Raw genomic sequence first — 25,140 nt, 5'->3', positions numbered from 1 at the left:
CAATCCTGTGTGGTTTTTATTTAACCTGCTGTCCGGTTAGTAAGCATTTGGTGTTTTAATTCACCTGCTTCCTACTTAGTAATGTCTGTTTTGTTAGACCTGCTGTTTGGTTAGCAAACACATGTTTTACTCTGAATTGAGTCCTGTACATTGACCGTTTTCGCTGTTCGATGAGCAAGCTTGTGTGTTTTACTTCTATTTTTATCTGCAGTTTGGTTAGCAGGTATATACTTCTACTGACATTCCCTCATGGCCAGTGTGTTGGACTAGCATCATACAAACCTTATAGACATGTCATTTACGTAACTTGTTGCTGCTATAGAGTTGGCCATTATTTTGTTCACCCGATTTACTTAATCAGAGCAGCATAGACAACATGTGTACAATACAAATGGAATAAGTCAAGGTGGACAATGGATCATGAATGTTAACGAATGACTTTGTAAATAGATGTGCAAAAGCTAATACATATAACCTTTTCATGTCATGTAGGATGAATGCTGTTGGAGTGAAGTACAGAGATCGACAAAAATACCTGTTTTGAGGGCCAAGTACGCATTGTATTTGGAAAGTGGTGAGTGGAAAACCTAATGAATTTCAGTCTAACACAGTAAACAAACTGAAGCTGTCGGTTTGGGGGCATGGTGCAGATTTTAATGCACTATTACTAAGGAGAAGATATACCTTAACTGTAGAGGTTTATATTGCTTATTTTATTAAATTTCCCTTGTTCTGGAGTTCATAATAAATTTTAAGTGCATTAATTTTTTTTATGTTCACAGGTTCCAAGAAGTTCAGCATCCCAACCTTGGACTTAAGAGTCTTAACCCTTGTGTTGCCTTAGGGTCATTTTGACCCGAATCAATATTACACCCTCCCCCCGCCGTTGGGTCATTTTGACCCGATTCAATGTTTCACCCTCCTGTTAACTTTATATTTACTAACATATTTTACCCTTTGGGTTCAATTTGACGCCAGCAATTAAAACCTCCAGAAAATTATTAGAATTAATATTGTTTTCCAAGTTTAAGTGTGAGGCACTTTATGTTTGTTTGTTGACTACCGAAAGAACACCGACATTAAACATTGAATGGGGTCAAATTAATCCTAAAGCGGGGAGGTGTAATATTGATTCGGGTCAAAATGACCCAAAGGCAACACAAGGGTTAACCACGTAGCCACTGAGCACACCGTGTCATTCATTCTTTGAGTCTTGGCGAGCCTAACATGTTCTATTTAAGACGAGCAGATAAATCTGCTGGATTGTTAGTTTATTATAGCTCCAATAATCTTTGTTTGTATGATATTTTTTTGGTAGTTACTTTAATACTTTTGGCAATTGTATGGTATTCGTGTTAATCACACCAGCTGAATGTTTACATGGTTTGACAGATTGCCTGAGTTCCCCTGCAAGCAGCTCCTTTACCAGCTCCAGTGGGGATATTGAAGGGGACTCTGATGACACCGTAATATTGCAGTGCAGTCCTGCCACAAGACAGAGAGCTGAAAACACCTCTCTTGCCAAAGTAAGCAATGCTGATTGCACTACACACCTTCAAAAAGTTTACATTTTAAACAATTAATCGATTTGTTGTTTAGTCAATAAAATGTCAGTTTCCGTCCGCAAGATGACGTCCTCAAATGTCTCGTCCACAAACTAAAGGGATATTGAGTCCATTGTCATAAAGGAACAAAGAAACCAGAAATATTAACGTTTAAGAAGCTGAAATCTTCTTAAAAGCTTATTTGGTTTCAAAAAACCCTACTCAAACCAATTATTCGATTATCAAAATAGTTGATTATTTTTTGTTTGATTAATTGTTGCAGCTCTACATAGAAGTCGTGTGTGCTCGTAGATGAGGAGATTTATGTGTTTACATTGATCTGATTTTATAGTAGTGTAATTTTTTTTAATGTCACCTAGATGATTGAAGATGTTCTAAAGAACAAACCTGGCGGAGAGAGGATCATCAATGAGTATGCTCAGACAAAAAGTCTTAACAGATGGCAGGCGGAGCGACATGGTCAAGATATTGGTTGCACAAATAAGTGAACATGGGTATGCTGAAATATTATTTAATTCACAACTAACGTTTTGTATGCACCAAGTTTGCTGACAGTGTCATTTACACTCTAATATTTTCAACAGTGCTCATAGTTTGTGTGTATATGTGTAGGACAAGTCCTTCAAGGCGTGTCAAAGAGGACCACGCAAAGGGGATCATCAACTTGTTCCCATACCTGGCTGATCCAAGGAGCAAGTTTGGTTATGTAAGTTCAGAAAATAATTAGTCCTACCTATTTAGTCTTCACTTCTAAACTCAACAGTTTTCGAGCATGATGTACAGCTAGATTTAAAAAATATGTATATATTAACTGCTTGGCTATGGTTTGAGAAAAACTAAAGATGTTAACATTCATGCACGTCCACCATCAGTGGTAGCAGTCCAGTCTTGAGCAAGTTCAGCTCAGCTGCTGCATTTTTTTAGATTTAAGTGTTAAAATATGTTATCCTGCTAATTCAAACTTGTCCAAAATAACAATTAATTTCACTCTGAATAATATCTTTTTGGTAAAATTTCTACAATGCAGAAGATGGGAGTGGGTATCTGGCTTGAGATTGAAGTTTGTCCAAAGGAAGCTTCTGATGGACAAAAGAAGGCCATGAGACTCTCAAGAACACAAATGGGTATGTGTTATTGTTACCTGTAACCAAACTGCATACATGAGAATCATGGCAGAGTTCCCAAGTGTTGTTTATTAAATCCTAGGACACTGTCATATCCATCATATCCACTGTTACAGGGGGCCCATCAGCTGAAAGAGACTTGAGGGAGGGGACAATCCCCAATAACTGACAGCTTGTGTTCTGAGGCCATTGCACTGATGAAGCATACAGCTGATGAAGGAATTGTTATGACGAAGATGAAGCAGACCTTCAACTATCGCCAAAAGATCATTCATGATCCAGTGAAGTCCTCTGATGTCTTTCTGGCCTTCCCAAGATTCCTGGACATACAAGGATTAGTATGTTCAACTTACTTCATTGTAACTTGTATTTTAACTTGTAACTTGTTGACTTGTATTTAAGAAACATCATTAACAACATGATTTCATCTATTCTGCAGATTGAGCAAGATTTTACTTTGATGTTTGATGATGACATCTCTGCAAAGTTCCTGGAGAAGTGGCCCACAATTTACAAGAAAAAAGTCCTTGAACAAAGCCGTGGTCTCAGTCGGATGATCTGCAGTACCTCGTCCAGACTGCTGAATCCACAACAGAAGTCGAAAGTGGTGAGGCGAAATAAATGGATTATATTGTTATTGTTCTGTTTTGGTTGTGATAAGATTGAATGTTTTTAGGAAAAAGCACTTGATGCAGCTGGATTAATCAGTTGGTCCAACAATGTAAGACAGGAAATAAAGGAGCTGGCTTAAGTTCAGGAAGTAGTGGAGCTGTGCATAAAGCCTATTTATTGTAAATGGGAGCATTAGAAGTGCAACACTATTTGTGCTGACTTTTTTTGGTACATAAAGTAGTGTTTAGATTTTTGTATTAAAGTAATCCTGGAAGTCTTTGTTTTTCATTATTACTTTATTCTTTCAGGATGGGACAGTGACATGTCGTCCATTTTGATCCTTGTGCACCTGCTGCCGTCACCTCTTGGCCGCAAGAGACCAGGAAAGCTCTCCGCCAGACAAACCAGTGAGAATCTTGTGAAGTTCATCAAGGTAAGGCTGCCATACAGGAAACATCACGAGCTATATCACACCACATATCTTTTTGTCGTTTTCTTGGTGTTTTAAAAAAAAAGCTGTTTTCTCAAACTTTTTCTTCTGTCACAGACAGGGACCAGCATCCAGGGGCATCTCGATGGAATCGCAGGCAGCCTTCAACCATACCTGCTTGCTGTGGGAACTCAGAGGAATGTGATTCACAAGTACTTCATTGACAAACATGCAAGATCTTGTAAGTCATCTGGCTCTCTTGCTTGATTTGATGAGCTTTTCTAAGCTCACTTTGTCTTTGGCACTTCGTACAACCACGATCTCGTCAATGTGTACAACGTCCTTCAGTCAACCATTTATGAAATCGATATTGATACAACCAAGGTGAATCCTAGAGTTGCAGAGTTGAGGGCTCAGATGCTGCGTTGAGTAGATTTTTCTGATTTGTTTTTCTGTGAGGGCTCCATTCCAGAATTAAGGTATTCTAAAATGTTGTTTTTCATTTGTAAGAGCTCTCAGACAAATACTAATTTAGTTGTATGTGTTAAAATTCATTGTGACATGCCAGTTTTTCATAAGATCCACCATGCTGTTGTGAAGGATGAGACATTGTTTTTTGTTACTTTTGCACTACAAAACAGTGTCTCATCGAGCATTTTAATGCAGTTCAAGTTTTGTACACAACAGACGGACCTCATATTGTGTTTGTCAACGATCTCTTCTGTCACAAAGCATTTGATTTACAGGTGTCTTGCAGTCATAATGACTCCAGTTTTTATATTGTGCCATACTGTTTCCTGTGAACACTTAATAAAGTAAAGGTGTCACTTAAGGTATTGGGTTCTGATCTATTTATTTCACCTTTTTAAAAACTTTGCAGTGTATAATGACTGAGTGTAAAAAGTTATATAGTGAGTAAAATTCTGTTCTATTCATAATAAAGTTAAACTCTTTTGAGTAACATTCACTTCATAATATATTCTATTTGGAGTAAAATGATGTACCATTTATAATTTTGATTTCTATATTGAGTAAAATTCAGTTCTATACAGAGTAAAACTAGGGTAGAGTTGTTTTTATTTTATGCTAAATGGAGTGAATTATCAGGTAGAGTAAAATTCTTGCACTAAATAGAGTAAAACTAGGGTAGAGTTGTTTTTATTTTATGCTAAAGAGTGAATTATCATCAGGTAGAGTAAAATTCTTGCACTAAATAGAGTAAATTTAACTGAAAGTTTAACTCTGTCATAAGAGTAAATTTTACTCTATTTGGACTGGGACCAAATGTTGTCTTTTTTAGAGTAAAATTTTATTCAATTTGAGTACATTTTACTCAGCCAATTTTACTGTAGCAGTTGCTGTGCACTATAATCTTTGTTGTGATTATTGAGTGTAAAAATGAAGATTGTTTAGTGAACCACGTCTCCTGCTCCTCAGTATCATGAATCAGCCCTTTTGAGTTCTTGATGCTGAAGCACAACTTCTCTTTAGAGACATTCATAAGGTGTCGTTGTTGTGCTCCTAATACGATTAGTTACTGTCCTCTAGAACTCAAACCACACCCTTGTCTCGCCACACCGTCAACAATAAATAATAAATACATGACAATATGTTAAAGATGTGAAACTTACTTGGAATCGTTAGAAGTAACTTTATTGATTCCTGCATCATTCAGCTGCTCTGTATGTTTTTTGTGAAACAACATGTACACCTTCTGCTCTGTTGTGTATTTATTGAAAGGAGAGTAGATTTAATGCACTGGAACCCTCTGTGTGAGAAAAGGAAAAAGGTAAACAAAGGGCATTCAGTGTGCTGTTGATGCTTTGAGAGATGAATGTGAATGTCTGCATCATGTTGTTAAAAAAAGGTTTTATTTTGACACAAGTGAGACGTTCATGTGAGCAGTAAAGAAGAGAGAAAACCCAGCTGGACGACAGTTCTCCAGTCTGCAGGCTTGGACTCTCTCTGTTTTGGTGGTCCTCTAGCGCCACCTGGTGATGGACTTTCATTCTGTTTAGACGTTTACATGTTGAATAGTCAGACTAAAGGTCGAGGCTGGTGTGTTCTGTTGTTGTTGGATGACCCAATACAATGACATTTTAATATATAATAAACCCTGAACCCTCAAAGGCTCCCTGACGTCACCTGTTAAGAGCTCAAGTGTGAGAGACTGTAGGGCTTGAATATATCCTGTTACCATGACAACATAACAACATATGGCGTATATAGTGTGGCGTTTGTGATGAAATCTAAGAGCCATAGTTGAAATGTAGGGATGAGGGTTAATTTTTATTTTATTTTATTTTATTTATTTCATTTTATTTATTTTATATATATATATATATATTTGTTGTTGTTGTGTCAACTGACGGATTAGTACTCCAGAGGGTGGCGGTAATGCACCAATTATATGGATGCCAACTGCCCTTAAAAAACAAGAAGAAGAAGAAATCTAAGAGCCAATCAGCTCTCCGTGAGGCGTTTCCCATGACGTCGGCGACGGGGGCGAAGGGCAGGGAGGCGGGCGGCTGTCGTTTTGTTTTGTTTTTTCCGGAGTGGTGCGAAGCTTGTAAGCGTGACTAACTACAGAAAGTTTGGAGGATTAGTTTCAACGGAGTGTACATACACTGACCTGTGACTGGACTAAGGACGGCAGGCGATAGTGATGGAGAGGGTGGGAGTGAGGATATGGATTATAATAGCTGGACTGAAGTGGGGAATAAGAAACGAGCCAGGAGTCGTAGCAGTAGATCTGGTAGTCGTGGGGACGGGAGAGAGAAAAGCAGGGTGATGAGGGAGAAGATTGCAGAGAAGGAGGGGTTCAAAATAATTGTGAGATTCAAGGACGGAAATGACATTCGGAAAATAAGCCCGGTGGCGCTGACTCGCGGGTTGAAGGAGAAAGTTGGTGAGATTGTGATGGCGAAGGTGCTGTCTGATGGCGGATTGTTGATCCAGTGTAAGGACGAGGGGCAGAGAGGGAAAGCAATGAAGCTGAAAAAAGTGTGCAACATAGTGGTTGAGAGCGTGAAGAAGCTGAATGATGGGCCCTTTGTTAGAGGCGTGATATACGGTATCCCAGTGGAAGAGAACGTGGAGGAACTGAGAGCAAGTATTAAAGGGGGTAAAGTTCTAGGGATTAAACGTCTGCAGGCAAGACGAGGTGGAGAAAGGGTGGACAGTTTGTCAGTGCTGCTAGATTTTGAAGAAAGGGTGTTTTCTGACTCAGTTACTGTGGGGTATCTAAGGTATAGAGTAAGAGTGTATGTCCCACCACCTTTGAGGTGTTTCAAATGCCAAAAGTATGGCCATATTGCGGCAGCGTGTAAAGGGAAGCAAAGATGTGGAGAATGTGGAGGGGAACATGACTACGGGAAATGTGAGGCTGGGACAGAGATCAAATGTGCAAATTGCGGAGGTGCACACAGTGTGGCCTATGGTGGGTGTGAAGTGAGAAAGAAGGCAGTGGTAGTGCAGCAGCTGAAAGTGAAAATGAATATATCGTATGCAGAAGCAGCAAAGAGGGCTCAGAGGGAAAGAGGGGGGAGAGAGGGGGGGAAAGAGGGGGGGGGGAGATGTAGTAAGGAAGGAACCGGCTCAACAGCCAAGTGAACAACTATCGGCTAAGAGGGGAGATGAGAATATAATGGCAGTAAATAAGGAGAACTTTGTGTTTTTCATGGCAGAAGTGGTTAACTGCACATTCCAGGCAAAAGGGAGATCTGAGAAAATTGAAATAATAGTAAAAAGTGCAGCAAGATACTTAAATATTCACAGAATAACTGGGATGGCGGTACAGGAAGAGCTTAGGAAACAGGGGCAGTTAACCAAAGAATCATGCTCACAGGATTAATCATCATGTTAATTCTACAATGGAATGCTCGGAGTTTGTTGGTAAATGGACAAGAATTCAAAAAATATGTTGGGGATATGCCTAGTAAGCCAGATGTCATATGCATACAGGAAACATGGTTAAAACCAAATGTGGACTTCAGACTAGCTGGATATGCGTGTGTTCGGTGTGATAGGGAGGGTCAGGGAGGAGGATGTGCCACATTTATGAGTGAAGACGTCACATTTAGAGAGGTGAAGATAGGGACCGAGCTCCAATATGTAACTGTGGAGATCTGGGCAAGGGAAGGAGAGGTCATAGTTGTAAATTTTTATAATCCCTGTAAAAAATTAGAGGTGAATATATTGGCACAAATTGAAAGGATAGGTGGCAACAAGGTGGTGGTATGTGGAGATTTTAATGCACATAGTACATTATGGGGTGGAGCAAGATCAGATCTCAATGGGGAGGTAATGGAAGAGTTACTAGAGGAACACAATTTGGTTTGTTTAAACAATGGCAGAGGGACTAGATTAGATGTGCACACAGGGAACATGTCGGCGCTAGACTTCACCATTGTATCGAGGAGTTTAGCAGGGATATGCGAGTGGGAGGTAGAAGAGGAAACATCAGTGGGCAGTTATCATTTTCCAATAAAGTGTAAAATAGCATTACAAAGGAGTAAGGAGCAGGGAGAGTGGATATAAAGTGGGTGTTTAATAGGGCAAAATGGGAACTTTTCAAATATATATGCGAGCAAGAAATGGATAAAATAGACTTAAATGAAGATGTCGACGAGGTTGATATAAAAATGACATTTACAATACTGGAAGCAGCAAAACAAGCAATAGCTAAAAGTAAAGGAAGGATGAAAAGAAAGGGGGTCCCCTGGTGGACAGAGGAATGTGGGAGAGTAGTGAAAGAAAGAAACAAAGCTCTTAAGCTGTTAAAAAGAACACATAACTTCCAGAATCTGATCCAGTACAAACAAGCGCAGGCAAGAGTACGGGGAACCATTCGGAAAGCAAAAAGGGAAAGCTGGAGGAATTACTGTCGTAGAATTGGGAGATCAACACCTGTGGGAGAGATTTGGGGGATGATCAGAAGCATGAGAGGAATCAGAAAAGTATGGCAGTATCCAGTACTGAAGAAAGGGGAGGAAACGGCAGCGACAGATGGGGAGAGGGCAGAGATGATGGCAAAAGCGTTAACAGAAATCCACAGCTCTGCCAACCTTACAGGAGAGGGTAAATTAGGGAGGGAAAGGACACGGTCGGCTCATCCTGGTGCTCTGGAAAGAAGAGACAATACTCATAGTTCAATGGATGCCCCATTTACTTTGGAAGAGGTTCAAAGGGGGATAGAAAGAGCCGGATTGACATCACCAGGGAAGGATGAAATATGTTATATAATGCTGAAGCATTTAGGGAGGTTAGCAATGACGAAATTGGTATCATTTTATAATAAAATTTGGGAAATGGGGAGACTTCCTAGATCATGGAAAGAAGCTGTGCTTATTCCAATCAGGAAACCGGGCAAAGATTCATCAAATCCAACAAATTATAGACCCATAGCACTAACCTCTCATGTCGGTAAAATTATGGAGAGAATGATAACCGAGAGATTAAGATATTATATGGAGACCAGGGGAATGATAACACCTCATCAAAGTGGATTTCGGAAAGGTAGAGGAACTATGGACCCAATTATTTGTTTAGAGACAGAAATCAAAAAAGCCCAGGTAAATAAGGAGTCAGTGATGGCGGTGTTTTTTAATGTGGAAAAGGCATATGACATGGTTTGGAAGGAAGGGTTGATGATTAAGTTGAATATTATGGGAATAGGGGGCAGAGTATACAATTGGATTAAAGACTTTTTACTTGACAGAGTTATCCAAGTCAGAATTGGGACAGCACTATCGAGAAGATACCCGGTGGAGAATGGTCCACCTCAGGGTCGTGTAATCAGTCCAATACTGTTCTCCATCATGATAAATGATGTGTTCCTTCGAGTTCAGAGTGATATTGGACGATCCCTATTCGCAGATGATGGAGCGTTGTGGAAGAGGGGGAAGAACATAAACCATATTAAAGGGAAGGTACAAGAGGCCGTGAATGAAGTAGAAAGATGGTCTTATGCATGGGGATTCAAGTTTTCTGTGGGGAAAACTAAAACAATCTGCTTTACTAGGAAGAGAGGAGTGGTTACTCAGCTAAAGCTATATGGGCAAATGATTGAACAAGTGAAGGTTTCTAGGTTTCTAGGGGTGTGGTTCGATGATAAGCTAACATGGAATGAGCAGATTCAGATGATAGTTAGGAAATGTAAAAATATTTTAAATGTGATGAGGTGCCTAACCGGGTCGGAATGGGGAGCCAGCAGGCCTGCAATGAAGAATATTTATATTGCGCTGATGAGATCAGTTTTTGATTATGGGTGTATAGCGTTTGGAACTGCGGCAAAAACTTCACTAAAAAAGTTGGATGTGGTGCAATCTCAGGCTCTGAGACTTTGTTGTGGGGCTTTGAGAACAAGTCCTGTGTCTGCTCTCCAGGTGGAGGTGGGTGAGATGCCGCTGCATTTGAGACATAAACAGTTAATGTTGAGCTATTGGGCCAATCTGAAGGGCATTCCGTGGACAAGCAGCCAACCACAAAGGGGCTCATGCCGTGTTGGGAAAGCCAAAGGGACAAACGGGGCTGCTTTGCGTGGAGTAGTGGACAATTTGCAAGGGAGATGGGGTTGAATCAGATCAAATCCACTGCTACCGTGTCGCTATCGGTAACACCTCCTTGGTTATTTTCCTCAGTATTAGTTGATCCATTTTTTCTCACTCTGAACAAAACCCAAGCACTTAAAAACATTGATAATATTGCAGGAATGGTGGAGGATAGGCTAAAGACGACATATAAATCATTTACTCCGGCATTCACGGATGGATCGAAAGATCCTAGTCCAGGTAGAACCGGTTTTGCGGTCACCAGCCCATCTTTTCGTTATGAAGTCAAACGGAGATCGTCAGACCATCTGTCGGTGTATCCAGTCGAGACATTGGCCATTCTAGCAGCACTACAGTGGGTGGAGGAGGTTCAGATAAGTAAGGTCATCATTTGTTCGGATTCCAGTTCAACATTATTGTCATTACAATCACTCACATCTAACAGCAGGCAGGACTTAATCAATGAAATACACAAAGCACTTTTCCGTCTTAAGCATATGGGTATTTTGGTAGCATTCATGTGGGTGCCGGCACATAGAGGGGTAAAGGGAAATGAAGCAGCAGACAAACTAGCAAAGCAAGCATTGGAATGTCAGAACAAGAAGGATATTTTATTTAGCAAATCAGAAGCTAAATCAATAATAAAGGTGAACATGATTAAGGAATGGCAGCACAGTTGGGAGGCAGGAGGCACAGGAAGACATCTGTATCCTATTCAGAAGGATGTTAACAAGGGGAGGACAACAATATTTAGCACTAGAGAAGAAAACATATTGGGTCGACTCAGGATTGGACATACAAAGCTAAACAAAACAATGCAATTAATTAAAAAACACCCAACCAGACTGTGCGAGTCCTGCAAGATAGCAGAAACGGTGGATCATGTCATGTGGCATTGCCAGAAATTTAGAAACGAGCGAGGCAGGTTGAAGAGGAGGCTGGCAGGAGGAGGGGTGCAATTGAGGGATGCAGGAAGGGTGCTGCAGTATCTGAAGGAGACAGGGTTGAATAGAAGAATGTAGGGCACTGAAGTTGACAGGGCTCCCTTCTTAGTTTAGTTTATTTTTATTTCTTTTCTTTTCTTTTTGAGGGGATAAAGGGCTTGCTATTTGTAGTTCGCAAAGAAAGGCAGTAGGTGGCGGTAATGCACCAGTTTGGATGCCAGCCGCCTAAAAACAAAAAAAACAAAAAAAGAAGAAGAATCTAAGAGCCAATCAGCTCTCCGTGAGGGCAGCGAGGCGTTTCCCATCATGCACTGGGCCACGCAGTCGGTGGAGAAGCAACTGCGGCGCCTCGGCTCTGTTGAGATTCTCAGTGACCACGTGATGGTGCGTTGTTCAAAGATGGAGTCCCACGAGCCTCCGGTGTCGGTCTCCGTGTCTCCGGGAGAAATGCTGAGGCTGTTGGTGAAGCAGCGAGTCCACGCGGCCGTCGAAGAGTCTTCTGGGCTGTTGGACACATTGACAGCAGCTTATGAGGACACCGTGTCTCAGCTCAGAGAACACGAGCGACGCGCATCAGGTGGGTGCTTCTTCTTCTTCACTGGTCCCGGTCTCCATGCCGCGTGTTACGGGATCTGCACGTGGAGGGTCCGGGGAGCTTTGTTCGTTTGTTTGATGCTTCATTCAAAATACGTAAATACGTAAATACCGTGCTTTGTTCGTGTTCTGTTTGAAACCAAAAACGGGAAACTACTTTTGTTTTCCGTTTCTGTCTCTGAATCCAAAAACAAGATAACGGAAGTGCTTAAAACGAATGTCAAAATAAAAGCCGGTGATATATATTCTTATTTTAAGTCTTCTATGATGCAAACGCATAGCAGGGTAACGTTAGAAGAACATTAATTAATCAATATAAATAAACCTGAATATTGGCAATTACAATCATTACTACAGGCAGTTTTATATATTAGGGATGATCAGCGCCGATCCATATCGGCCGATATTCCCATTATCGGTTTTGATCGCCGTTCTCAAAACGAGGGGATCCTCACCACCGAGCGGCGTCCCCGTCCCCCGAGTTGAATCTCTGGGTCGACTCAGCCGACTCTCACATGTCTGCCCCTATAGACTGATGTTCACGGTAAACGCATTCGATCGGGAGCGCCGAGGGTTTTGATAAAGTTAGCGGAAGGATTCACGTGACACAACATCCGGTTTTGCAAAGTTCGCGGAAAGAACCACGTGACACAACATCCGGTTTTCAAAATAAGATGTCGACAAATCATACACTAGCATATAAAAGTAAACAATGAACTGATTTTGTATCTTTATAGATCGTTTCTGAGATTTAGCTTAAATTCTCAAATTAAAACTTTTACTGTACCAAGGAAGAGTTTAGAAAAATAAAAGTCAGACTTTTGTATGTTAAAAAAGCACATTTCTGATTATTTAAAGTCCTGTATATAGATTTCCCCAAGAGTTCCAGGAAATGAATGATGAAGATGTGTTCCATACATATCTGAAATCCCCTACAATAGCAATCAAACAATTTTAATGTACTCAATTTAAGTTTAGTGTATTTAATGTATTTTAATTTTAAAGACTTAAAATACAAAATAAATGTTAAGAATAATTCATTTCAGAAATAATGCTTCACAATAAATAGAATCCTTCAATCGACACAGTGATCGGTATTATCGGATCGGCAGATATATATATATATACACACACGAGTGTGTGCCGGGACTTCTAAGCCCCAAACATAATTACAAAGTTATAGCTATTTTATAATATAATAATACAAAATATCTTAATTTTTGTTCTTCTTATTGCAGTGGTCATCAACCTTTTTGAGCCCGAGATCCCTGACCTCTGTCTTCGTGACAGGCGAGATCTCCCTATTGAGGCGTTGAGAGAAAACGACGGTCCAGACTGGACTTACAGCTTGAGGCTTTTTATTTGGCCTAATTCTAATTGAATGAAATCAAAACACTTTGGTCCAGCTTTCAAATTGATGTGACCAGGAACACAGAATTTAAGTTAAATATAAAAGTAAATTATTTGTGAACGGCACACAATATGAACAAGAAAAAAAACATTTTCAATGAGCAGCTGGACGAACTACCAATATAAATGTTGTTTTTCACGCTGAGTTTAAAATATTTGTAAAAGAAAGATGCTCAAAATATAAGCTGGCACATACAGGACTGTCTCAGAAGTTCTTTATTTTCTGTAATGCAATTAAAAAAACAAATGTCATGCATTCTGGATTCATTACAAATCAACTGAAATATTGCAAGCCTTTTATTCTTTTAATATTGCTCATTATGGCTTGTAAGCCATAATCAGCAAGCTGTAGCTGTAGCTTAAGAAAACTCAAATATCCTATCTCTAAATATTAGAATATCATGAAAAAGTATACTAGTAGGGTATTAAACAAATCACTTGAATTGTCTAATTAACTCGAAACACCTGCAAGGGTTTCCTGAGCCTTGACAAACACTCAGCTGTTATAAATCTTTTTAGTAACTTGGTCTGAGGAAATATTCAAATTTTATGAGATAGGATTTTAGAGTTTTCAAGCTGTAAGCCATAATCAGCAATATTAAAAGAATAAAAGGCTTGCAATATTTCAGTTGATTTGTAATAGAATGCATGACATTTTTGTTTTAATTGCATTACAGAAAATAAAGAACTTTATCACAATATTCTAATTTTCTGAGACAGTCCTGTACGCTCTCACTTTCTATTGTTTTTTTCACTGCAACTGAACGCACCTTAACTGAAGGGTTTGGTGGCCATAGCAACAGTAGTTTAGGGAAGCGGTCGGGATAATCCTCTATGCCAGAGAAGTGTAGCTTTAACCATGCTGGCTACTCTGTGGTGGCGAAACATTGGACATGTCAAACATGGGAGAGGCATTAACGAGCCGTGCTAAAGGAAGCAGGCATCAGAGAGCTGCTGCTAGGGGAGCTGCTGCTAGCGGAGCTGCGGCATACCCATCACCGGCTAGCTCACCACAGCGAGGGCAGCTGCTACGCTGCGCAGCATTTCTCTCTGTTCGGCTCAGGCGATGCTGTCACAAAGTGAAGCCCTGACTGGAGGTGATGTTACATTTTCTTTAAAATCATCCGAAGATGCCAGCCTGCTATTTGACGAATGTTCCCCGGCAGCTCATCTCGCTGCTCGTTGGGGCTCCGTCACTTCAAGAGTCACTTTGTCAACGTGTTGAAGGGCCGATGTCTTTCTGTCTGACCAAAGCCTGAACCACCATTTACAGTCACAACAGATGGATTTGCAGATATGGGACAATAGTTTGATCAAAAGTATAAACTAATCAAACTATTGTTGCTCATTCATTTGTCATTTAAGGTTATATACTGTATGCTTTAGAATTCTCCTTGTTAGTTGAAATATGACATTTTCTCACTTTTTCATGTATGCACCGAGATTTCACGAAACATTTGGTCCTTGAAATTTGGTTTAAAGTCCTGGACACCCATTGGTCAACATGTGTGTGAACCCTGTTAAACATTCCATATTTATTCAACCACCCTTTGCTCTCCACCAATGCACAACTCTCCTGCTGTTTACAAATGTTATTGTTTTGTATTTCTGTGTTTGTACATGAAGAGCAAGAAATACACATTCAGTCAGACTCCTTGAACGTGTCCAGTAATGAAAGTTGATTTCAGTCTGAAGTCACTGTTTATAATGTACTCCCTGCAGATGTCCAGCAGCTGGTTGGGATCAAACCAGATGTCCCCCCTGAGGACCAGGACAAAGAGGAGCCGGAGCCCCTCCTCATAAAAGAGGAGCTGCAGGATCTCTGGACCCGTCTAGAGGGAGATCAGCTCATTGTGCTGGAGGAGGCCGATATCACCAAGTTCTTATCCACTGCTGTTACTTTGAAGAGTGAAGATGACGAACCTCAGACCTCACGGCTTCATCAAAGCCAGACGGAGGACAACAAAGAGGCGGAGCCTCCCGCCTGCAGCTCAGCTACACCAATACAAACAGAAACTGATGGAGTCGACTGTGGGGGATCAGGACCAGACAGGAACCTAAATCCACATCGTCATTCACATCCAAATGCTGATGATGAAGAGGCTTCAGACTCTTCCGAGACTGAGGTCAGTTGTGGTGATTGGCAAGAAGCTTTGTCAGATTCTGGACCTGACAGTGAAGACGGGGACAATGTCTGGAAGGAGCCCAGGGCACCTGAGTCTGCTGCACATGCCCTGAAATATAAGGAAGCTCTTGGAAGTCATGTGGGATGTAACACCGGCAACAAATCCAATGAATCACGATCAAAAGAGCTCATGAGAGAGAAATCATTAAGGTGTGATGATTGTGGGAAAAGATTTACACACCAGGGAAGTCTGAAGACACACATGAGAGTCCACACAGGAGAGAAACCATTCAGTTGTGATGTTTGTGGGAAAAGATTTACACAACAGGGAGATCTGAAGAAACACATGAGAGTCCACACAGGAGAGAAACCATTCAGTTGTGATGTTTGTGGGAAAAGATTTACACAACAGGGAGATCTGAAGAAACACATGAGAGTCCACACAGGAGAGAAACCATTCAGTTGTGATGTTTGTGGGAAAAGATTTACAGAACAGGGAAGTCTGAAGAGACACATGGGTGTCCACACAGGAGAGAAATCATTCAGTTGTGATGTTTGTGGGAAAAGATTTACACAACAGGGAGATCTGAAGAGACACATGAGAGTCCACACAGGAGAGAAATCATTCAGTTGTGATGATTGCGGGAAAAGATTTACACGACAGGGAAGTCTGAAGAGACACATGGGTGTCCACACAGGAGAGAAATCATTCAGTTGTGATGTTTGTGGGAAAAGATTTACACAACAGGAAGATCTGAAGAGACACATGAGAGTCCACACAGGAGAGAAACCATTCAGTTGTGATGTTTGTGGGGAAAGTTTTGCAAGAAAAGTAACTCTGACCAAACACAAGAGAGTCCACACAGGATAGAATGTGTTTCGTACGTCTCTTTCTCTCTCTCTCCATCCCCGGGATCCATGCAGGTGACGCCCGTGACCCTGCCTGCAGATGAACCTACATCTGAGGACATTTGGCTGAGAGCTGCCAGCCAGACGACCCAGTGGGCCTCATAGAAGAGTTCAAGCTGTGTGCCGGTGCTGTTACGTGTGGTCCACAGGGTGCTGTTGTCCCACGGTTCATCTCATTGTAAATATTGCTACTGCCATATCGATCGATACTGTGAGTATTTCCACTGGTCTCTGCAGCATCGATTCCGTTTCTTTGAAACAGATATTTTATTTCTTATATTGAAGCACTCTAGGATTAAGGTTTCTTTACGCTGCAGACCGCATACCGGGAGCGGCTAACTTGTGGTGGAGTCCCTATGTAGTGACGCACTCTGCAATATAATCTGTGTGATGTATGTAACTGATGTAATGTGTACTACAATGTCATTCCTTGGTACATGCTGTATCACAAAGTCTTGTAATCATGTGTGAGAGGTGTGCGAGTCCAGAGTGTCTGTAAAAATCTATTTTAAACAATTTGAGCAAAATGTCCATAAAAAGAAGGAATAGAGGTCTTCGAATAGATCCTTCTAGACGGATACAGACGTTCAGATATTGATCCTTCACTCTTTGGAAAAACACGTTGCTCATCAGCTCGAGTTTTACTTATTTAGCTGTTAACCTTTTTATTTTTATCTTGTGTTAAATAAACATCGACTGCATTGCAGTTTGACTACATCACTTGTTTCTGAGTCTTCAATTAATCAGTTCCTGGATCGGGACGTCACCTGACTGAGAGGTCTCCACGGCAACGTCATCATCCAGGCCCTGAGGTGAGCGCCTTTCCCACGGCGACACACACTTATTCCATACACACGAATATGGACAAACTTATTTCATATACACACACTGATATGGACACACTTATTCCATATGTAGTGGCACTCCGTCTAGTTCTGGTTCTTTTGTACCACACTATTGAGATCAGTCTTTAAAAAGCTATTAATTGACACGCGAGTGACACAAGTAGTTTCATACAAAATTATGTTTACTTAAAAATCGTATAGTACACGGTCACACGGTCAAAAAACTATGTCGCTTCCAACAACTCTGAACTCACATGACTGACAGTCCAACACAGCTAGCTGTTATACTGACGTGACATCATCTGATTGTAAGCTCACATTCAGACAAATTATGAAGCTTTCAAATACAAGACTAAATTATATATGTTAAACTAAACATTCTTTCAAATCATAATGAAAAGGATTTATATTCAGTTACCTTTTTAAATCTTTTAAAACTAAATTATTATAACAAATGAAATCATGCATTTGGCTCTTACACCATACATACAATAATATGTACACGCCTATTGACCTCCCAATAGCATCAGATAAAGGATTCATCTCTGTACTGGTCTTGTTAGACCTTCGTGCTGATAAAGGACTCTTCCCTGTACTGGTCTTGTTCGACACCATTGACCATGACATCCTGTTACAGAGACTGGAGCAGTCGATTGGCATTTCAGGCACCGCACTAAGTTGCTTTAAATCCTATTTATCAGATCGATCTCAGTTTGTATTTGTAAACGATGACGCCTCGATAACCACCAACGTTAATCACGGAGTTCCACAAGGTTCTGTGCTTGGACCAATTTTATTTACCTTATACATGCTTCCTTTGGGCAATATTATCAGGAAACACTCCATAAACTTTCATTGTTATGCAGATGATACTCAATTATATCTATCGATAAAACCAGAGGAGAACAATCAACTCGGTAAAATTTAAGCATGTCTTAAAGACATAAAAACATGGATGACCTGCAACTTCTTGATGTTAAACTCAGACAAAACCGAAGTAATTTTAATCGGCCCTGAGCGCCACAGAGATCAATTAGACGGCATTGCCCTAGCATCCAACACCACTGTAAAGAATCTCGGTGTTATCTTTGATCGGGACTTGTCCTTTAACTCCCACATAAAGCAAATCTCAAGGACTGCATTCTTTCATCTACGCAATATTTTTAAAATCAGACACATGCCAAAAAGATGTCGAAAAACTGGTTCATGCGTTACTTCTCGACGGGATTACTGCAACTCCTTATTATCAGGCTGCTCTAATAAGTCTCTTAGGTCAACTCCTTATTATCAGGCTGCTCTAATAAGTCTCTTAGGTCAACTCCTTATTATCAGGCTGCTCTAATAAGTCTCTTAGGTCAACTCCTTATTATCAGGCTGCTCTAATAAGTCTCTTAGGTCCCTCCAGTTGATCCAGAATGCTGCAGCTCGTATTCTCACTGAAACTAAGAAAAGAGATAACATGACTCCTGCACTAGCTGCTCTCCAATGGCTCCCTGTAAAATCAAGAATAACATTTAAAATTCTTCAAAATTATTACAAAGTTCTTTAACGACAATTCAAGAAGTCAGAGAAACTTTAACCCAATTAAATGAGAACAATGTCAAGTTGATCAATACTACAGATTTATTTTTTCCTATAAATCACCAACAAACGGCAGAATCATCTGATCTGGTTCACTCGTGAGCTTCTTGATGAGCGTCTGCTGTTTGCTGCTCAGCAGGTCGTCTACAGGTTTCTCTTGAACAGCCTGTTGACGTCCCTCTCCAGGATGGAGAGAGTCCTCGTTGGTGTCAGGACTGTCCCTTTGTCTTCCACTAACTCCGGAGCATTCATTCACATGGGTTCATGCACAAGTACCACACACAGTCTGGAGGTGGTGAGACAGGAGCTTATTCATGAGGTACAGAAGAAGAACAACACCAAGGTGACTCAAGACAAAATGGCCATGACATTCTCCATGCGGAGGCTGGAGACCGCGACCGGAAGTCCTGCGGCTGATGACTTGGAACAGAGATGGCCTGCTTTGTTCTCTGAAGCTGAGGTAAGGGAATAACTGTTAAAACAACACCCAACAACATCCCCATGTAGGACTGCTGCTCCCAACAGAAGTTTATTCATGTATATGTGTTCTAAATCAGCGGTCCCCAACCTTTTGGGAGCCACGGACCGGTTCCGTGTCAGAAATTATTTTCACGGACCGGCAATATAAATGATGTAATAAATATGACGTCATACAATTATACGAAGGGCATAAAGTGCCAAAACTACAACTCATCATTACGCCGAATTAGTGTGAGCCGTGCGCTTGTTTACCTGCAACGAGCCGCTGATGGAGACGGCGACACAGACGTGTGTTTGGTCCGCTGCTCCTAACCGAGTTCTGGTCGCTGTCATTAGAACACCGGCAGAGTTGTTGTGTGAAATGTCCCTTAAGGCCACCGTCATTTGCATCTCCAACACATGTTCTTCTAGCTCGGACGGGCTCGATTCACCGGGTGGGTTTGTTTACAAATGGGTTGCAGGTCTATTCTTTTGCAGTCGGGTCTTTTGTGGTTGGAGTACCGCTCAAACTCTTTTAAAAGCCTCTTCCACCCAGTCAACGTCTGAAACATGGAGAATGTTCCGCTGTTCACTCGCCCACACAGCAGCGACTTTATCGGCCAACTTGAAAACAGTTGTCATTTCCCTGAAGTGACAGAATTCATTGAGCAGGTTGAATATGTTTTAAGATTCTTTGGCACTGTGCCGCCAGCAGAGGGTTCGGCGCGTGAGACTCGCCTGCAGCGATAAACCCGAACCTTAAGACTCCTGAACGCGGCTCAGACACACGGGTGGATCCGCTCCTTTTTCAAAATAATATATTTTTCCGACAGATTCAACAACAAAAAAATTACAACTTTTTTTATTCACTTTTTCCATGACCGGTTCCAACCAAGCCGTGGACCGGTACCGCCGCCCGGAGGTTGGGGACCCCTGTTCTAAATGACAAGCCAAACCGATTCTTTATTTGTGTTCATCGTTATTGCAGTGCTAACTTGTATTGTGTATTGTAGCATTGGGCTCAGTTCCTGTTGTTGACTTTTGTCCATTCAGAGGCAGGATTCAGAAGAATTACGACAATTCCCCTCGAGCGGACGTTCATGTACGAGCTTGACTATCACACACCACAACTTATCAGCTTGATGAAAGCCAAGGGTGGTGTCCTTGGGACCAAGCTGAGGCCATGTTGGACTGAGTCAGGTGTGTTTGTTCAAAGTGATGCTTGTTCACACTGTACCTGCTCTATGCAGAGACACCAACTCCTCCTCTGTTGCTTCTGTGTTCCTCCACACTCCATGCTTCCACAAATGAGTCTTGCTTTCACTGTTTCTGCAGATGTATGCAGTTCATTTAGCGTGAACAAGGGGTTCAGTATTGACAACATGTTTATCTATTCACAGAACCAAAGCATTGAGATGAAACGTGAAACTATTATCACAGCCTTATCCAGTACCTTGGTGAGAAAGAGGAGGCGTTATTTGAAGACTGCCTGGTAAGTTTTTTCATTCATTCATTCATTTTATTTGATCAAAGTTTGTGTAATGTTTAATGAGCTGTTAGTTAATTAATATGTTGATACCATTGTCTAAATTCTTATTGTATGTTTTACACAGGTGGACAGCCGCAGTGATGCAACTCAACACATCGTGAAGATCGTGGTTGTCCGTGGCAACGATGGAGAAGATCCCGTTGAGGTATCGATCCTCCTTGAAGGCGAGGAGATGTTGGCGGGATGCGGCAGCATGCCAAAGCTTGCATGTTGCTGATGGGGCTTATTTACGCCATGAACCTCGCTTACCCACCAGCATTGCGCTACACATTTGAAGTTTAAAAAAAACTTATTCTTGAACTGGATGGGATTAAGCCGTCTCCAAAAGTACCGGGTTTGAAGATGAAGTTGCTGTCCTAAATGAACACCGACTGGCGATGTTCAGCAGCTGCTTCAACACAGACATGTTGGTGTTGAGTCAAGTGAGGCACCTGTTCTGTCAGTGGATGCAGATTAAAACAAATAACGTTTTATCCTTTAAAATAGTGATATTTTTATTTTATTTTCCTTTTTTATCCTAAGTGTGAAAGGGGCGGAGCCTATAAAAGGGAGTTGGAAGCTCACCTGGGCCTTTCTTCCTGTAGTCAGACACACCTGAGAGAGCACACAGTGAGAGAGCAGCCATCTTAGCGTGGGCCTTTTATTGTTGCTGTCAACAGGTACATTTTATTTAGTGTAAGTGGGCGTGACTCCTAAATGACCAACACATTGTGTGACTGTATACGTTATGTTTTTATTTAACCCCACATGGTTTACTTTCTTGTCTGTGCACTTTGATGCATGTATTACATGTAGAAGTGACTCCACCCGTCTATGAGTCCTGTGTTTCCGGTCCAGTGGCCTCTGGCCCCAGTGCATTCTGGGTGTTTCCCTGAGGGGGAACCAGAGGGTTGGCGCCTCGCTTCCACAGCGACACCGTGAGTCAGGACACAGTGGACCGGAAGAGCAGAAGCACTCAGCTGGGGAGCGCTCACCTCTTTCACATCCCTGGTTCAGACACTTAAAGGCACAGCACACACACCACATGCAGGAAACAGGGTCACACTCGTGACCTCCAGAGGAGCCGACCTCCGGGTTTGAGAAGTGAAGCCGACGCACGGAGAGAACCTGAACGTTACATGAAACCTTCAGTGAAGTCTGTGAGACGTGTTGGACCACCACCTCAGTTATGGAAAAGAACGATGAGACATTTACTGATTGATTATGATACTTTATTTCATAATGCAACACAGTACATCATGTGTACGTTGATTGGGAAAACAACAACAACAACAACATTTATTCTCACAAATGTATTAATATAATAATTTGCATGAAGTTCTAAGAACAAAATATCTCCGATAAAGAAGCTCTGGTGCTTTCTCTCTTTAAGACCCATGCAGAGGAAGAGAAACTTAAATTAAAGAATACATCAATAACAATATTCATCAAACATTTAGAGCTCAGAGCATTTTACATTTCCCTGCAGATAAATATGAGTTCAGGTAAACAAAGAGCATCATGAGCAGTGAGAGCCTCCATGACTCAACACACACAGGAAGGAGCGCCACCTACAGGAACTCAGACACCTACACAACAACAAGGAGAAGATGGACAAGTCCCGCCCACAAGGTTTGATTGACAGGTGAAGAAAAGTCTGCTCAGCGACGATGATGGAAACAAAATAAGTTTAAGACTTAAAACACAGACTTTAACCAGATGTCCCTGAACTCACTTCTGTCTATTTGAGTTTACTGAACTCAGCAGTGTCTCCCAAAGAATTCAACCCAAGTCCAGCATAGAGAGGCTGAGTGAATGTGGTCTGGACTCTGTGGAGGAGAGTCATGGTGTCAGAGACGCTGTAGAAGGACAGAACACCTGCTCTGTGATCCAGGTACACTCCTAATCTGGAGGACTGAGGACCAGAGACGGGAGTTTGGACTTCGTTGTGAAGAAATATAAAACCGTTTTTGAAACAAAGTAACGCCCAAGATTTATTATTGTATCCAAACCAACATTCATCCCAGCTCCCTGTTCTGATGATATTCTTGTATGAGACGGCTACATAAACTGATCCTCTCCACTCCACCTCCCAGTAACAACGTCCAGTCAGACTCTCTCTACTCAGGACCTGACGCCATGTAGTGAACCTGTCTGAGTGACTAGAATAAGACTGTTCTTCACTCATAAATGTTGCTTTTCTGTTCCCATCAGATAATAACAGATGTGTGTCTGCTGTGTTTGGATCCAGAGTGATGTCACATGAATACCTTAAGAATCCAGCTCTGGTCTCGGGCTCTGCTTGTGAAGGAGACAGTAAAACGTCCACTTCAGTCACTGCCAGTGAGACGTTTGTCCACTTGTCCCCCAGAACGTCCTGTAGTTTATCTCTGACTTCTGACACAGCCGCCGTCACGTCCTCAAAGTGTCTCAGAGGACGGATATCGATGCCGGACGAGTGTGTCGACTCAGCGCGTGGTGACAGTGAGGGGTAGTGGAGTAGAAACTGCTTGAGATCCTCTGTGTGTGACAGCAGCTTCAGCTCAGCCTCGTTCCTCTTCAGCTCAGTGATCTCCTGCTCCAGCTTCTCCTGAAGCTCTTGGACTCGACTCACTTCAGTTCTCTGCCGGGATCTGACCTGCTGCTTCACGTCAGAGCTTCTGTTCTCCATGAGCCGGATCAGCTCAGTGAAGATCTTCTCACTGTCCTCCACTGTTTTATCAGCAGAGAGGTTGAGGGCCTCCACCTCCTGATGGAGCAGCTTCAGGTCTTTCTCTCGGTCCTGGATTCTCTGCTGGATGTTGAGTCGACTCCCCTCCAGCTCTCTCTGCCTCTCGGTCCTTTCTGCTGCAGCTGAGACTGTGTCGTGGCCTTTATGTTCATCCATTAAGCAGAGGTAACAGATACACTGCTGATCAGTACGGCAGAACATCTTCATCACCTCGTCATGACGAGAGCAGATGTTCTCCTGGAGCTGGTTGGAGGGCTCCACCAGCTTGTGTTTCTCATATGCAGGTGCATCATAATGAGGCTGGAGGTGTTTCTCACATAAGGAGACCACACATTGCAGACAGGACTTGAAGGCCTTCAGTCTCCTCCCAGTGCAGACATCACAGGCCACATCTTCAGCTCCAGCATAGCAGTGGTCAGCAGGAGCAGCTTGGAGTCCAGTCTTCTTCAGCTGCTCCACTAGAGCTGCCAACATGGTGTTCTTCAGCAGGACAGGCCTCAGTGTGAAGGTCTGCCTACACTGAGGGCAGCTGAGGAGTTTCTTCCCCTCCTCTTCCTCCCAGTGGGCTTTAATACAGTTCATGCAGTAGCTGTGTCCACAGGAATAGTCACCGGATCCTTCAGGAGATCCAGACAGATGGAACAAGAGAAGGTTTCCCGATCCAGCTGAACTCCTTTCTGCTCCATTTCACCTCTCAGGAGCAACGACTGTCTGAGTTTCACTTCCTCAGAAGCGACTCTGCTTTGACTTCTGATGTGAACAACATGTGACGGTTCAGTGAACGGGGCGTGTCAGCTCTAGTGGGAGGGAACCAGGAAGTGTGTGGACAGAGTGCAGCCGCCTGTGTTTGAGAGCAGGAGGAAGAGGGAGGGGCTTATCAAGCTGTACTTCATTCCTGGAGGAGGAGCTGAAAGAGGAAGTGAAAAAAAATAGGAAAATTAATAATCCAAAAACATAGATTTGCATCTGAAACATCCCAAAGGATAACAAATGTTTTTTCAGTCTGACTGAGGAGCAGGTTAACGTTAATGAAGCAGATGATCACTTGGAGCACCACTTGATATCAGATGGAGAGCTGCCCACAGGGTGAACCACACGGATGACTGTCCATCTGAAAGTTTATTATTAATTATAAATATGTGTGTGATCTTGATTGATTTTTGTTGAATCCCTAAAAACTGAACTATTTAATTTGGTGTTTTTTCCCCACAACAATTGAGCTCTGTAGCTGAACCTGGTGACTAGTCCATAAACCTGAGTTACAATAATTAAAATAGAGCCACAGGTTACACATCTGTAGTACTAGAACCACACAAATGGACCCGTGCTGACCCTTTCAGTCACGTGGGTCGAGGTCACCCAGAGGTCAAAACCCATTACAGTTTTTCTCAATTGCTAAAACACTAAAACCCATTGGTTGAACAAAGTTCTCAGACGCCTGAACTCATTTAGCTAACTGTGCAATAGTCTGTTGTCAATCCCGTAAACTATTTCACATGGTAAAACACAATTTGCAGATCTCACTTAGACTTTTCAGCAAAACTCTAAAACATCCTCAGTCTCAAAACACAGTCTGCCCTCTAATGCACACGTCATCCATACTGTGAACACAAGGGGCAACGATGAAAGACAAAGAGAGAACACACGTCATGGATCAACACAATCACTCTAAATGGATTGAACTCGTATCAAATGATGTGACACAACCAATATAAGCCAGTGGAGAGCAAAC

The 25,140-nt window shown here is 42.0% G+C and overlaps 1 protein-coding gene, 3 long non-coding RNA genes and 1 pseudogene across 4 annotated transcripts; 4 read left to right on the top strand and 1 right to left on the bottom strand.

Annotated features, from left to right (window-relative positions):
- Positions 1-1,220: 1,220 nt before the first annotated feature.
- On the top strand, positions 1,221-2,617 carry LOC130198249 (uncharacterized). The gene is made up of 4 exons (XR_008832589.1): positions 1,221-1,526; positions 1,925-2,059; positions 2,178-2,271; positions 2,593-2,617. It is a non-coding gene; the product is annotated as an uncharacterized LOC130198249 (long non-coding RNA).
- A 193-nt stretch (positions 2,618-2,810) lies between these two features.
- LOC130198248 (uncharacterized) lies at positions 2,811-3,658 on the top strand. Its single transcript, XR_008832588.1, has 3 exons — positions 2,811-3,027; positions 3,129-3,296; positions 3,610-3,658. It is a non-coding gene; the product is annotated as an uncharacterized LOC130198248 (long non-coding RNA).
- On the top strand, positions 3,657-4,563 carry LOC130198251 (uncharacterized). The gene is made up of 2 exons (XR_008832592.1): positions 3,657-3,734; positions 3,849-4,563. It is a non-coding gene; the product is annotated as an uncharacterized LOC130198251 (long non-coding RNA).
- Positions 4,564-11,532: 6,969 nt separating this feature from the next.
- Positions 11,533-20,915, top strand: LOC130198346 (uncharacterized). The gene is made up of 4 exons (XM_056421498.1): positions 11,533-11,803; positions 14,953-15,205; positions 20,203-20,251; positions 20,763-20,915. The coding sequence occupies exons 1-4, from the start codon at positions 11,533-11,535 to the stop codon at positions 20,913-20,915; spliced, it is 726 nt and encodes a 241-aa protein (XP_056277473.1).
- Positions 20,916-21,887: 972 nt separating this feature from the next.
- On the bottom strand, positions 21,888-24,940 carry LOC130198216 (tripartite motif-containing protein 16-like; annotated as a pseudogene).
- Between the last annotated feature and the right edge of the window lie 200 nt (positions 24,941-25,140).

The sequence above is a fragment of the Pseudoliparis swirei genome, chromosome 8 (assembly GCF_029220125.1).
Source record: "Pseudoliparis swirei isolate HS2019 ecotype Mariana Trench chromosome 8, NWPU_hadal_v1, whole genome shotgun sequence".
Taxonomy (NCBI): Eukaryota; Metazoa; Chordata; class Actinopteri; order Perciformes; family Liparidae; genus Pseudoliparis; species Pseudoliparis swirei.
Note: the sequence above shows the minus strand (reverse complement) of the source record. Positions and strands in the feature narration are given on the sequence as shown.